Source organism: Salvia splendens, chromosome 8 (assembly GCF_004379255.2).
Source record: "Salvia splendens isolate huo1 chromosome 8, SspV2, whole genome shotgun sequence".
NCBI lineage: Eukaryota > Viridiplantae > Streptophyta > Magnoliopsida > Lamiales > Lamiaceae > Salvia > Salvia splendens.
In genome coordinates, this window is record NC_056039.1 from 33104067 (window position 1) to 33119062 (window position 14996).

Genomic DNA, 14996 nt, shown 5'->3' on the forward strand with positions numbered 1-14996 from the left:
TTTATCGTCACCTCCTAGATTTGAAATGGAAAAAAAAAGAAAGAAAAGAAATGACTTCCTTTAATCTTAACAAACACAAAGTAGAACATACACACATTTTAGTCAAAATTTTGAACATAAACTAACAAAATTCTCCATGCATATTGATATATGGAAGTCTACAACCTCGTATAAATAACCTTATGACATACATTCCAAATCCTTGGATACAAATACAAACCCATGGAGAGAATGAATGCGACACTACTCAAATTTAGCATTGAAAGTCGAAGCAAACAAAGAACAAATAATATTTATAACATCCAATTATATACTCCTATTAGATAAGAAGACGACAATTAAACCCTAAAAAACAAAGAAGCAACGTACATTAGTTATTTAGATTTTCGAAGTGCAAAAACTTGGACTAAAATACATTAACTAAAAGACAAATAGGGGAAACAAACATGCCCTTGATGACAAGGTTTTACTTTTCCCTAAATACATCATGTATACCTAGATAAAGAGTTGTTACAAATATTCCAATACAAACTTTTAAGAAATAAAATTCATATTCCTATTCAAATTTAACATATTTTCTCGATGTAGTATAAACGCTCAGGTCATGTGAATGGCGGACAACAGAAACAGTTCAGAAATGCCCAGGTCATGAAAATGGCAGACAACAGAAGCAGTTTAAAACATAAACAACGACAAAAAGCAACAATATTAACATACAAAGAAAAGCACACACTCCATCTAAGACCAATTCAAGAGATGAACACAAGAAAACAGAAGGAAATGAACGTCAACACACATCATCATATGTTGTTATCCGTCAACTCATTCACCAAAGGAGTGGTCTCACAACATCTTTGAGCCAAATGAGAAATCTAAACAACAATCACAAAACACATAAAATAAACCACAACCAACAAAACCTTAAATTGTGTCCTATTTCCGTGAATTTAATAGGTCATGTATGATATATTGAATAAGTTGGCACTACGAAATGTAACATATCAACACAAATTAATTTTAATGCCATAACTTACTTACAACCCCAAAAGTTTCTTCATATATAGATTAATTAACACCTTATACACATGCACTTTACTTCTCTATGTTAATTTAGTTCAGATCAAATCGAATATTTCTTTTGATTCAATTTCAATATTCAGTGTACACTGCACATGATCATGAAACATGGTGGATCAACCCAGAGAGAGAGAGATGAATAATTGAGCAGTATATATGCATATATATTAAAAAGGTATGTATGGAAAAGCAAAGAGGTGGATCTTGAAAGTCGAATTAGCAGGCTATGAGAGTAGTGTGGGAGATGGGAAAGAATATTCGAAAATCACTTAAATTCAACAGCTAAACTCCAAAGATTAAATTCTAAACAAAGGCATAAAGCAAATGCACACATCTATACAATTATTAGATTATGATTAAAGGGTGTGTGCTGGAAATGTAAGCCATAACTACTACTCACACTTCTAAAATTTACGAAATTTACATTCTTTACAATGTCACTAGGAATCTGTATTTTTAACACTCTAAATCTCATTTTTTTTCAAGCTATGAACATGATATCATTATGCTTGCGAGAACCACAAAATTCAGTAGATTATGTATCCTATTTAGTTATTTTACGAGCCATAAAAATAGTTCTAACCAGTTCGAGAAAACCCTAAAACTATCCTTTATTTAACTAATATTTTATTTAGTTGAGGTTTAATAAAATTATTGAAATCAAACATAGGAGTTTATGTTTTGGATTCAATATAGCATTACTTTATTAAACTGAATAGCAAATTTGTTGAATTAATTGTAGTATTATTAATTAATTAGGTAATAATTAAAAACAGTGCTTAAATTAAAATAACTCCAGAGCATATTCCTCTAAATCTAAGTGCTTTAGTAACTGCAGTTCTCCTAGAGAATAAATAAAGTGCTCATCATCTAACATTCTTTGTGAAGGAAACCATCCAACTATATATCAAACTCTCTCTCTCTCTCTCTCTCTCTCTAATAATATACTTGTTCTAACATTCTTTGTGAAGGAAACCATCTATACTCTCTCAACCGACCCTTCTCTAGCTAATAGTATATTTTAAGTGAAAACTTTATATGTTTTGATCAATATTTCTTATAAAAATTGTAAAATAAAAGAGTTAGCTAGAAGACGCAAGTTTCGTTACAAAAGATAAATTACACGAAAATAGTGCATGATTGAAGACAAATATCCGCAAGAAATATACATGTAAACAATTAGAAACGACCATCCAAATTCAAATCTACCTAAATAGAGTATGTATTAGGAGGAAGGTCATCCTCCCATGATTAATTAATTAATTGAGGAAGCCCGAGTCACTAAATGAATTAAAAATACAAATATACTATTTTAAAAAAAATGATTTGGCATGGATATAGTTAATATTACAACTTGTTGTGAGAGGTCATAAAAACCTCAATATATGATAAAAATAAGAATATATATTAATCAAGAACGCCCAAAGAAATTGGGAAAGTGGATAGGAAACTAAGAGTGGATTCTCACATTTCCGTTGTCGTTTTTTTCTTGGGAATACAAAAGGGAATTATTATAATTTTTGGAAAGTAAATTAATTACTTATATACTTATCTTAGGTAATGGGGCAAAAAAATTATTTATCGAATGTGAGATGGATTTTGGTAGCCAATGGGTTTATTCTGTCGTTAGGCTAGTTTTGCTTGTCGTTCTCTTTGGAATTCAACTTCCTTTGACTATAAATATATAATGCACATATATACACAAATGTTTTGTTTAAAATTGAGCTGGTAGTAATTTCTTGTTCATATCGATCGTACCATATATTTTTATTTATTTAAACGAAAACATATATGAACAAAATAAATAAATTCATTGTAGTTAAAAATGTAGCTATTTAACGTTTGACTAGCTATTTTTCATTAGAGTTGGAGTTTAGGATGTGGCTGTGAATCATTTTGAAGAAAAACTTGAATTGTAAACTATTGCTTCAGCTACACGCGGTTAAATTTATATATAAATGATAAATACCAAAATAGAGGAGCCACTGAAATATAGTACTATACATTGTAGAATTCTTATTTGCATAATATATTCGAGGCATCATACAGATTATACGCTTCAAGTACCAATTTGAAAATAATAAATTAGAACTAACTCAATAATAAGTTAAAACTAACTTAATTTGAGGTAATTCCCATTGTCAACTATTTTCATAAATATAATTGCACCGGCCATTCGACTCAATAATACATAGATATATGTCACACATTTCCCTCAAAAAGTATTACTCAATTTTCAATTTTGAAATTTAGTTGATTTAGAACCATATACTAAAACACTAATTGGCCTTTGAAACAGTAAAAATGTACAATTGTAGTAAAATAATTTGGAAGTGGGGCTCTTTTACAGATTTAATCAAACACAAGAATTCACAGTGACCATATTTTTGTAACTATGTTCTAGCATAATAATGTTAATTAATAGTAGTAGTAAAATATAAAAACAAAAAGCAAACAATTATGGGGTAATCATTCCAACCAGAAAGCCACACACACACAATTCTTTTTTGGACCTCATCATATGAGTCATCATCCACTCTCTCCCACACACACACACATATTAAATATATTTAATTTTTAAAAATATGTACTAGCATACCCTAAACATAAAAATCTCACCCAAGTCTGCCAAATCCACAGTATCACCAACTTGAGTTACTTAAATAAGATTAAAAACCCTTAATCAACCCACTCATAATTCTCTCTACTTTGGAGCCTAAGAGAGAGACCTAATGTTAATTCCTTGCATTTGATCACATCACTTTAGAAAGTTATCTTTTAGCTCTTCCCTTCTTACAACAAAAAAAATCTCATCACTTAGCTAAATTGATCCAAAAATCACTCAAAGATGAGATCTACAGAAGAAGAAGCAATCTCGGTCGCCTCAGCTCAAATCGACGTCGTTCAACCCCCACTAAAGAAGAAGCGAAATCTCCCCGGAAATCCAGGTACACAGACTTCTGTATATCTATCACATCATCGCGTATTTCGAAAATTAACCTAAAAAGTAAAAAAAAGGTTTTGTGTTCCGTGCCAAACAGACCCCGAGGCGGAGGTGATCGCCCTGTCCCCAAAAACCCTAATGGCGACGAACCGGTTCTTGTGCGAGATATGCGGTAAAGGGTTCCAACGGGACCAGAACCTGCAGCTGCACAAGAGGGGGCACAACCTGCCGTGGAAGCTGAAGCAGAGGACGGGGAAGGAGGCGAGGAAGAGGGTGTACGTGTGCCCGGAGAAGACGTGCGTGCACCACCACGCGTCGAGGGCGCTGGGGGACCTCACCGGGATCAAGAAGCACTTCTGCAGGAAGCACGGGGAGAAGAAGTGGAAGTGCGACAAGTGCTCCAAGCGATACGCGGTGCATTCGGATTGGAAGGCACACTACAAGACTTGTGGCACTAGGGAATACAAATGTGATTGTGGCACTATTTTTTCAAGGTATGTGTCAAGTTTCTTTCTTTCTTTTTTTTTAAAAAAAAATTGTTTTTGTGATTAGTTCTATATATGTTTGGATGTCATGAGCATGTATGTGTGTTTCTTGAATTGATTTGTAGGTTTTTTTTTGAATAGTTAAGAAAGATTGGTTGTTTCTTCAACCAAGAATTTGCTCTTGAATATCCTCAAATGTTATTGTGGTGGTACTATTTTTTTAAGGTACATGTGTATGACTAGTTTCTTTAAAAAAAATCTTTTTGTGATTACTCTCTTGAATTGATTTGGATGAAATAGTATTTGTTTTTGTAGAATTAGTTGTTGGTTAGGTTTCTTCACCCAAGAATTGGTTCTTGAATACCCTAAAATGTTTGATCTTGCAAAATTGTGAAACCATTCTTGATATATGAAGGTTTGTGATATTTGAAACTAGTCTCACTAGCTAGCACTATTATTTGTCATTTTTTTCATGTTGGTTTCTTGATTCGGTTTCATTTTTTTTGTGTGTGTTAGTTTAATTTTTCGAGTTGTTACTTGGGATTCGTTATATTCGATCACTGCAGCTTTTTTTTTGTTAGGTCAAATTATTTTATAACTATAATAATATTAAGCTTCAATTTTAACAATAAACAATAACTAAGCTTCGTTAATTATAATTATCTAAAGTAAATAGTAGTATTTAAATAATGAATTTATTAGTGGGTATAAAAATATCATAAGGCGGTGCTTTCAATCAAAAATTAATATTTGCTCATCTTGACTTTGTCACTTGAAAAATATGGTAGAAAACAAAAATGAAATTAGTAAAATAAACAATGATATAATGGATACTTATTATTGATTACATTGAATTCTTTATATAGAATTTTATTGTGTTATTGATCTTGATTCGTTCCTCGATCTTGTCTTCGTCCCAACACAGGAGAGATAGCTTCATCACTCACCGAGCCTTCTGCGATGCCCTAGCCGAAGAAACGGCTAGATTTACCGCAACATCACACATGAACCACAACAATCCAAATCTCAACTACCATCTCATTGGCTCCTCTCTAGGGTTAGGGCAGCAACATTTCCCTCCAATCTTCAAATCAAACTCAATCAACAACCATTCAAACATCCCTAAAAACCTACCCATTTGGATACCTCAAACCAACCAGCCCAATATACACATCCCCCAAAACAACAACCCCATCCCAAAAAACCTTCAAGAAATGCACCACCGTCAAATCACCCTTGACCACCCACTCATCCACCAAAACCCTAATTCACCACCCTCTTCATGCCACATGATGAATTGGGATTTCAGCCCGAATCAAAACCCTATGATGAACAACAAAGAGGTTAACGCTCCATCCCTCTTCAGTGCTCAGCACCAGCACCAGAACCAGAGCTGCGCGGCCATCTCTGCAACAGCTCTGCTGCAGAGGGCCGCGCAGATTGGGTCCACCACCACGACTACAGACTCCTCCAACATCCTTGGGAAGTTTGGTCGTGACGAAGATGGAGACAAGCTTTGTGGGTTGTACAGTGCAACCAACTCGGGGACTAGCGGGCTTGGGAGCGACATGGAGGTCTCGTTGTACCCTCCCGTGAAACGGTGTGGTAGGGCGATGACCGGTGATGAGGAGATTGGGTTGGGAGAAACGAGGGATTTTCTTGGAATGCAGACGATCTGCAATCCTTCATCAATCAATGGATGGATATGAAATGAAATGATTATTGCATAAAGAAATATCAAGAATATTGTTGTTGATGATGGATATGCATATCATATTGTACCAAGGGAATAAAGTGGAGTGTGATGCTGAGAAAGGGAGAAGACAAAAAAGGGAAAGGAAAAGAGGAAGGAATTTAGTATTGCAAGCTTTGAGGAGAAGGAAGAGGAAGATGCATAGAAATATTTACTTGGAGAGAGAGACATAACTAAGATTCATGCATATCCTGTCTTAGAAAACATGAAAATATGTGTTTATAATAATATTTCACCTTTTGAAAATTATGGGCTTCGCTATATCTTTTGGTGGAAAGGGGGTTTAATATTTGGTGGGGGCAAAGAAAAGAGGCTCCATTATTGCTTTATTTAAATTGTGCCCTAGTTGTTATCTTCCCAAACCCCATATGTACTTAGAAAGATGTGAAAATATATTATTAATAGAAAAGAATGCATAAATGTTTCATGCAAGAATGGAGGAAAGGAATCCTAGGTAGGTATGGTTGAACAAGCAATGAATATAGACTATATTCTGGATTGTCTGAGGCAACAAATGTGGAATTTATAGACCAAATAGAATATTGCTAAACGGATTCACACTCCGAGTTAGTTCCCAAACATCACAATACGACTGGCAACTTTTTCAAGCCATCACTCTGAGTCATCGGACGTCTCATTAAACACACAACCGATGTGGAACAACACTAGAGTTCGCGAGGGAGTGAAATTAAACTACATACTAGTTACATTTACATATAATTGGCTTGGAATTACCGAATTAGTCACTAAATATTCATCCACTCGGTTAAAACATATTAAGGTCTGTTAAAATTTTATATTACCAATTGATACAAATTAAAAAATGACTCGCCCATGACTTCAAAGAATATAATATGTATGTACGTGTTTCATACACAACCCCACTGAGGATATAATTTCAATATTAATTTTCAATAATTTGTTTTAGTGGTAGGCTCAGTTTTGTCCTACTCATTAGCGACCCACATTGTTTATTACCAACGAAATATATCATCTTACATTAAAGATAATTACGATTTTATCCAAGATATATTTTACATCAGAAGTATATATCGTCAATTCGTTACTAAAGTTAAGTTTTTTCCAAGACTATATAGTTATAATCAGATTTTTCTTTTTGTTGAACAGTCTCACTTATTTAATACTATAGTATAGTGATACTACTTTTTTTTTCAAATTTAATTCATCTAATTTTATAAAGGTGGAAAAGAAAAGAAAATCACCATAATGAAATTATAGATTGTGATCACTTATTATAGTGCGGTTAATGGGCCTTACGCTGTCCACTTTAGCCCAATAATGATCCAAATATGAAATTTTCGGTGGTGTGGTTTGAACTCGTTAGTGGGCCTTATGCTGTCCACTTTAGCCTTGATTTTTAGTAATTAATACTTCCATCATATATTCAGATTTAATGAAGATTTCGTAACTTTCGAATTTAAATTAGGGTAGTGATAAATTAACAAAAATTGTATACACAAAATTGGACATTTAAGGTATTTTACACATTTCAAAATATAATGTATTACATATTTACCCTTTTTGTTGACCATTTAGGAAAGAGTAAGTTTCTCATAATCAACATTTATATATATCAACCGTTACATAATTATCTTCTTTCATTAAAAAAATTGAGGATATTTCTTTTCCATTTTATCCATATTTAAACTCTCCCCTACAAATTATATTCATATGGTTTATGATTTCATGATTTTCGGATGAATATTATGATTAGGAAAAAAATAAAATAAATTTAATAAAAATTACAATATTTTTAGAAAAATATTATAGATTGACTATCTTCAAATTTGCAAAATACAGTTCTACTATAAAAGCATTTGAATTGACTTGCAAATGGAGAATTTTATTGAATATTCACACAGTAATATAAAAGTTTGTTTATCGTTTGAGTTTGCTTAAAACTGATAAATACGTACTAATTTTTAATTCACTATCTATAATCATTGACAACAAATTATTTTATTATAAAATAATTTTACAATTGAAAATTAAAAAAACAAATATATGCGTATATTCAATTTCTTAATATTATTATTCAATGAAAAAATAATAATCATCCGCATCCGGTTATGTTGTTACTAAATAATTTTCAAAATTCTAAGTTATAAAACAAATACATGTATATATACTTAATTTTTCGTATTATCATCCAACAAAATAATAATTGCCGTACTCACCAATTATTTATAATTCCTAAAATTCTAAGTTATAAAAACGATTACATTTATATATACTTAATTTTTTGTGTTATTATTCAATGAAATAATTATAGTCATTCGCATCCAATTATTTTATCATAAAATAATCTATAAAAATTCAGAGTTATAAAAATGACTACATGTATATATACTTCATTTCTTAGTATTATCATCCAACGAAATAATCATTGTCACTCTTATTCAATTATTTTATTATTAAATTCTTTAAAATTCTAAGTTATAAAAACGACAACATGTATATATATTTAGTGTTATCATCCAACGAAATAATCATGGTCATTCGCATCTAATTATTTTAATAGTATTATGTAAAATTATAAGTTATGCAAACGTATATATTTAATTTCTTAGAGTTATCATTCAATGTAACAATTATTGTCATTCACATTCGACTATTTTACTTTAAATAATCTTTAAAACTCTAAGGTACAAAGATGACTACATGTATATATATATACTTAATTTCTTATTGTTATTATCCAACGAAATAATACTAGTCATTCACATCCAATTATTTTCTTAATGTGATAATATTAGTTTTTTTTTTCGTAATGTGATAATATTAGTTTATTGCCTCTTAACGTGATGTCTCATCCTCTTGACTTCTACTTTCCTTTTCTACACAAGTCAAAATCACTATTGGATAAACGCATAAAAGAATATTACTGCACTGTATTTCTTATCCCTATTTAGTTTTTGATTTGGATTTTAACGAATTGATTGAGTGTTCTGAGTTGTATAAATGAATAAAACGTTAACTTGTAGTGATTTTATAAATAGAATGCCGTTTAATTTGAATGAATTATTAGAAATTGAGTCTCACTTTAAAAAATATATAAGGTTAAAGAAATCATGATATTTGGTCAATTCTGATTTGTTCTGCGATTACATAAATCAATCGAATTTCAATTTGTTAGCAATTATATTACGATAAAATAAATTTACGATAATATATTGTTAATATTTTTCAAGAAAACAATATGATATCTCAGCTATCATATAAAATACAGTTTCACACAAAAAAAATTGGCATGCAAACAAATTTTAACTTTTACAAATTTTTGTACTATTGTTATGGGTATATACAATTTGACTAAACATGCATCACATTTTTTCGACGATTTACTCAAAATATAGTGAGTATAATTTATTAAAATGACGAAACTATATTTGAGTAGTGGTCGAAGTGTCACACCACCCCTCCATAAACAAATTATTTGCAAAAAAAATTAATATAAATTTAACAGCCATATATACAATATTTATTGATTCCACCTAAATCTTGAGGACCCAATTCAATAAATGAGGGACGGCAAAGACTGACTAAATGCACCAAAATATAAGACAAGACAACTTCGATGCTGAAATCCAAATTTTGACATCTAATTAAATGATATCATATCTCATATTCTAGAGAACAATGTTGCATAATGCTATTATATATTTAAATCTTGTAAGTCACTTTACCACTTAATTTCAGATGAATTAAATAAAATCCCCACCAACAACCACGAATTGATAATATAATCCATATCATTTTTATCTAAAACTAGACTAAATTAAAATGGAATTCCTGGGCTTCTTTTCTTGAGATTTAGGTATCAAAGCAACTAATTCCTGCAGCATATTCACAACCCTACGCATAGAAGGCCGAGCGATGGGGAGGTTGCTAGTGCACAGCAGCCCGATGTCGAGGAGCCGGCCGACTTGCTCCTCGAACTTCGCCAAGCCGAGCTTCGGGTCCACCACGTCGCTAGTCCCGTGCGACTCCAGTGTGGACCTCACCCACGCCGCCAAGTCCTTCTCCCCGAATTCGGGATCAATTGGCGGCCTCCCCGTCACTAGCTCGAGCAGCACGACTCCAAAGCTGTATATATCGCTCTTCTCGTTCACACGTAGCGTGTACGCATATTCTGCAATCAAAGCACACATTTTTTTTATCATAATCGTAAAAAAAATAATAATAACAACAACAACAACGGTATCAGTTGCGTACGAACATACCGGGCGCAATGTAGCCGTACGAACCGGCAATAACCGACATGGACTCAAGACCGTTGTTGGCAGTCTTCTTAACCACTTTTGCAACGCCAAAATCCGCAATCTTAGCACAGAAATCTCCATCAAGCAATATGTTGTTCGACTTCACGTCCCTATGCACGACCGGAGGAACAGAGTCGTGGTGCAAGTACGAGAGCCCCTCGGCAGCATCCAGCGCGATCTTGAACCTCGTTGGCCAGTCCAATATTCTCTTCGCACCCTTGTGCAGCACGTCGCCTAGGCTCCCGTTGGGGAGGTACTCGTACACCAAGAGCTTACATCTCCCCGCGCTACAGCAGCACCACAACCGGACAATATTCTTGTGCCTTATCCTCCCCAGCGTCTCAACCTCAGTCTCAAACCCGTCCCCATCCGAATCAAGGCTGCTGATGGTGGCGTTGCTGCTCGCGTCTCTAATAGCCCTGTCGTGCAGCTTCTTCACAGCGACGGTCTCCCCATTGCTCAGCACGGCCTGGTAGACCTTCCCCGAGGCGCCTCTCCCAATCACGTTCGCCTCCTTCAAGCAATCGCTGATCTCACTCTCGCTGAACCCGAGCTTGTAAAACGACGTCCACTTGGTCGCAGCACCTCTGTTCCTCTTCATCCGCCCGAGCTTCCTGTACTTGATCACGAAGCAAACAACGCCAGCGAGGAAGACCAACGCAGCTGCAGCGAAGCTAGACCTCAATATCCACAAAAAGACTCGACTACGCCCACTCCCTCCCCGACTACACGAACCAGAGGCGCGAATACAGAGCCCCGGGTTTCCAAGAAAGCTATCGCTGTAAGCATCGCCAGCAAACAGGGGAGGGGTGTTCCCGGTAAGCAGATTGCTCGATAAATTCAGCTTATTGAGCTTCAAATTCTGCAACGAAGCAGGAATCTCCCCGGAAAATCTGTTATTAGAAAGATCAAGATAGTTCAACACAGGCAAGTCCCCAATCTCATCAGGGATAGGACCAGAGAGCCTATTTTGAGCCAAATTAAGCTCATTCAACTGTACTAATTCATGAATTCCAATAGGAATTCCACCAGATATATCATTGTTGCTCAGATCAAGCCTCCCTAGCTGCTTCAGATTCACAATGGAGCTCGGGATTTCGCCACTGAACACATTACCACTCGCAGATAACTCAATCAAGGCATCCAATGATCCAATCTCACGAGGCAGGCTCCCCGAGAAATTATTGCTCGAGATCGACAGCGTGGAGAGGTTCGTAGCCCCTGCAATCAACGGAGAGACACCCCCCGAGAACAAGTTCCCGTGGAGCTCGAGCAAGTAGGCATTAGGCAGCCCCCAAAACTCATCCGGAACCTCCCCGGACAACCGGTTCCCACGCATCCTAACCCTCTGCAGCGTCCTGCATTTGGCAACACTCGCGGGAATGCTCCCCGAGAAATCATTGGATATTAAGATCAAGGCCTCGAGAGCACCATTCGAGCACAGGAACTCCGGGATCCCACCGGTGAGATTGCAGTACGACACGTCTAAAATCTGCAGGGGAGAGTTCTTGCCAAGATCCCTCGGAAGCAAGCCACTCAGGGGATTCGCAAACAGCTTAAGCTCAATGAGATTCGCAGATAAGGCAATGCTTTCGGGGATTAGCCCCTCGAGCTTGTTCTCGTACAAGTTCAACGACTCGAGAGGCAAGCCACAGAGCTCGGTCGGGATGGTCCCACTCAACTTATTCATGGATGCATCCAATCTCCTCAAATTAGTCAAATGAGACCATCCAAGTTGAGGCAATGAGCCACTAAAAGAGTTGTTGTAGAGCTCCATTTGCTCTATGCTGGTGAGCCCCATGATTTGGCTCGGTAGAGGCCCGGAGAGGAGGTTATCCGAGAGGTCGAGGTTCCTGAGGCGCTGGAGGCGGCCGAGGCTCGGGGGGAACGGGCCCGTGAGGCCACAGTCGCTTATCCAGAGCTCCTCTAAGTCGGTGAGGTTGCCTAGCTCCGGTGGAATGGGGCTAGGTGAGAAGTGGTTGTAGGGGAGGAGTAGCCTTTTGAGGGTGGTGATGTTGCCGAGAGCCGCCGGAATCGGGCCGGTGAGGAGATTCTCGGTGAGAATTAGGGTTTCGAGCTGCCGGAAAGTGCCGAAAGAGGGCGGAATTTGGCCGGAGAAGCTGTTTCCCTCTAAATTAAGGTGCCTGGAGTGAAATTCAATTTGCAATTGATTAGAATTGCTTCTGAGATTCTATGGAAATCGGAATTGAAGTGAAGAGGCGTTGTAATCTTAATCATAAATGCTGATGGAAAAGATTGTTCCACAAATTAAATGACAGTTAATAATGGAGAATTCAGATAGGCTAAAAACATGCTCTTTGCGTATACTTGACGACATCTGATGAAAATTCAGACTCCATAAAAAAGGTAATTTGCAGATGAACACTAAATTCCTTTTGTTTATCATTTTTAACCGTAAAGACTGAATCTTTTTTACCGACTTTAACTTGGGCTATTCGCAGAAAAGCTGAATTCAAATGAAGCTAAGAAAATTCTCTCTTTTTAACCGTAAAAATTGAATCTTTACTTAAAAAAGGCTGATTTCTATTTAAACCTCTTTACCAACTGGCTATTTTCCGAGAGATGAATTCAAATGAGCATTAAATTCCTTCTTGATTTCTCAATAAACAGTAAAGATTGAAACTTTATCACATACCTGAGGAAGGGGAGGTCGGAGAGGGTGGAGGGGATGGAGCCCACGAGAAGATTCTGGGAGAGGTCGAGGCTGACGAGATTCCGGCAGGCGGAGACGGCGGCGGGGAGGGAGGAGTTGATGGAGTTGTTGGAGAGGGAGAGGTTGGAGAGAGAAGGGAGGTCGCAGAGGGAGATGGGGAAGGCGCCGGAGAGCGAGGCGCCAGAGAGGGAGAGGGCGGCGACGGAGCCGAAGCGGTTGCAGGCGACGCCGGTCCAGTTGCAGGGGGTGGCGGCGGCGGCGGACCAGCCGGGGATGGGGAGGTTGGCTCTGAGGAGGAGGATGCCCTCTTCGTTTAGAGCAAGAGAAAAAAGGTGTGTGGATTGGAGAATTGAGAAGAAGAGGAAAATGGGAAAGAATGAGGAGAGGGAAGGTGATGGAGGCATTGTTGATGATTGAGAATGGATCATGCAAGAAGATGAATAAGAAGAAGAAGTATAAGAATGTTCTTGCTTTCAGTGTGTGTTGTGTGTGAAGTTGAAGTGATGGAGTGTGGAGGGAAAAATTGTGGGTTTGGAATCTTGGGGTTGGTGGAATTAAATGAGGAAAGTGTTGGTTTGGGGACTCTAATATATTTTTAGAGTACTCCTTTTTATTGGATATTTAGTATAAAATTGATAAATATTAAAGAGATATAGAAGAAAAAAAAGCGTTTAGAGATTTATTAGTGGAGATCAAGACTTGCGTAATTAAAGATGGAATCTAATCATAAATGGAATACAACTAATTTTTTTTAACGGGCCAAAAAAGAATAAAATTGGCTATAGACAAATGAAGTAGTATGATATTATCTCTTTTTTCGATTGTACAGAGACAAATTTGTCCCGAGATTGTATTGAACTGAATTAACTCAATATTAATTTGTGTCACAGAGAGTTGTAGTATTTAGTTAGAAAACTAATCATTTGTGTCATTGTTTTGAGATTAAACTCAACATAATTCGTGAAATCGAAATCATTTTTAACATTGGACTGAGTCAGCATATTCTCGTCATCCCAGATCAATTGAAGCGGTTTTTTATCACAAGGTTTAAGAAACTGGTATCTATTCAATAAAATTCAGAAAAAATAAAATAGATATGTAGAAACATAATAAAATATGGTCAATAATAATATAATAAGAAATATTAATGGCAATGATTTTTGTCAAAAAAAATAATAATTTACTTAATTTGAGACAAGCAGTGATTTTTGTGAAAAATAATTCATTTAATTTGAGACGTTAGAAAAAAAATAATGACTCAGTTAATTTAGGAGGAACGGAATATACATGTTTTGGTGTCTGGGATAGATTGGGATTGGAGGGGATGAGAAATGTGACAAATTTATTTATGGGAAAAGGAAGGAATTTGAAGAGTTGATAATAAGTGTGAATTTGTTAGCATATTCCGATGAGTGGGATCCACCAAATTTTTATTGGGACTATTTGGATGGGATAAAAGCAAATTTGATAAAAGTTTGTCTCGAATTATTGGGATAAAGGCAACAAACACAATTATCATTAATTAATTGTATTTTGTTAAATTTCAGTTTTAAAAATGGATATGGCTGAATTTATGTTCCATTTTCTATTTTATCTGATTGCCACTTAAATAGCTGGGAAATGAAGAAATATTAAGGTAAATGGAAGATTTACACTTTTATAGATAAGTTGTAATTAAATAATAAATGTGGATGGGTTTTATTTGAATTTACTAAATTGGTTGTCCAATGAATTGTTTTTTTTTCACATATGTATTTTAAATCCTCATATAGTTCACACG

General features: G+C 35.6%; 2 protein-coding genes across 2 annotated transcripts; one reads left to right on the forward strand and one right to left on the reverse strand.

Moving 5' to 3' along the window:
* Window positions 1–3762: 3762 nt before the first annotated feature.
* LOC121743613 (zinc finger protein NUTCRACKER-like) lies at window positions 3763–6505 on the forward strand. Its single transcript, XM_042136945.1, has 3 exons — window positions 3763–4025; window positions 4119–4515; window positions 5432–6505. Exons 1-3 carry the CDS (start codon window positions 3926–3928, stop codon window positions 6213–6215), a joined length of 1281 nt encoding a protein of 426 aa, XP_041992879.1. The 5' UTR covers window positions 3763–3925; the 3' UTR covers window positions 6216–6505.
* Window positions 6506–9931: 3426 nt separating this feature from the next.
* Window positions 9932–13753, reverse strand: LOC121744261 (receptor-like protein kinase HSL1). The gene is made up of 3 exons (XM_042137739.1): window positions 13199–13753; window positions 10504–12686; window positions 9932–10412 (listed from the first exon to the last, which is right to left on the reverse strand). The coding sequence occupies exons 1-3, from the start codon at window positions 13642–13644 to the stop codon at window positions 10054–10056; spliced, it is 2988 nt and encodes a 995-aa protein (XP_041993673.1). The 5' UTR covers window positions 13645–13753; the 3' UTR covers window positions 9932–10053.
* Between the last annotated feature and the right edge of the window lie 1243 nt (window positions 13754–14996).

Coding starts and splice junctions, on each gene's coding strand:
- LOC121744261 (XM_042137739.1), bottom strand. CDS start 13,644: ATGATCCATTCTCAATCATCAACAATGCCTCCATCACCTTCCCTCTCC. Junction 12,687..13,198: donor TCCGACCTCCCCTTCCTCAG/GTATGTGATAAA, acceptor ATTTCACTCCAG/GCACCTTAATTTAGAGGGAA. Junction 10,413..10,503: donor GTACGGCTACATTGCGCCCG/GTATGTTCGTAC, acceptor CTTTGATTGCAG/AATATGCGTACACGCTACGT.
- LOC121743613 (XM_042136945.1), top strand. CDS start 3,926: ATGAGATCTACAGAAGAAGAAGCAATCTCGGTCGCCTCAGCTCAAATC. Junction 4,026..4,118: donor AAATCTCCCCGGAAATCCAG/GTACACAGACTT, acceptor CGTGCCAAACAG/ACCCCGAGGCGGAGGTGATC. Junction 4,516..5,431: donor TGTGGCACTATTTTTTCAAG/GTATGTGTCAAG, acceptor GTCCCAACACAG/GAGAGATAGCTTCATCACTC.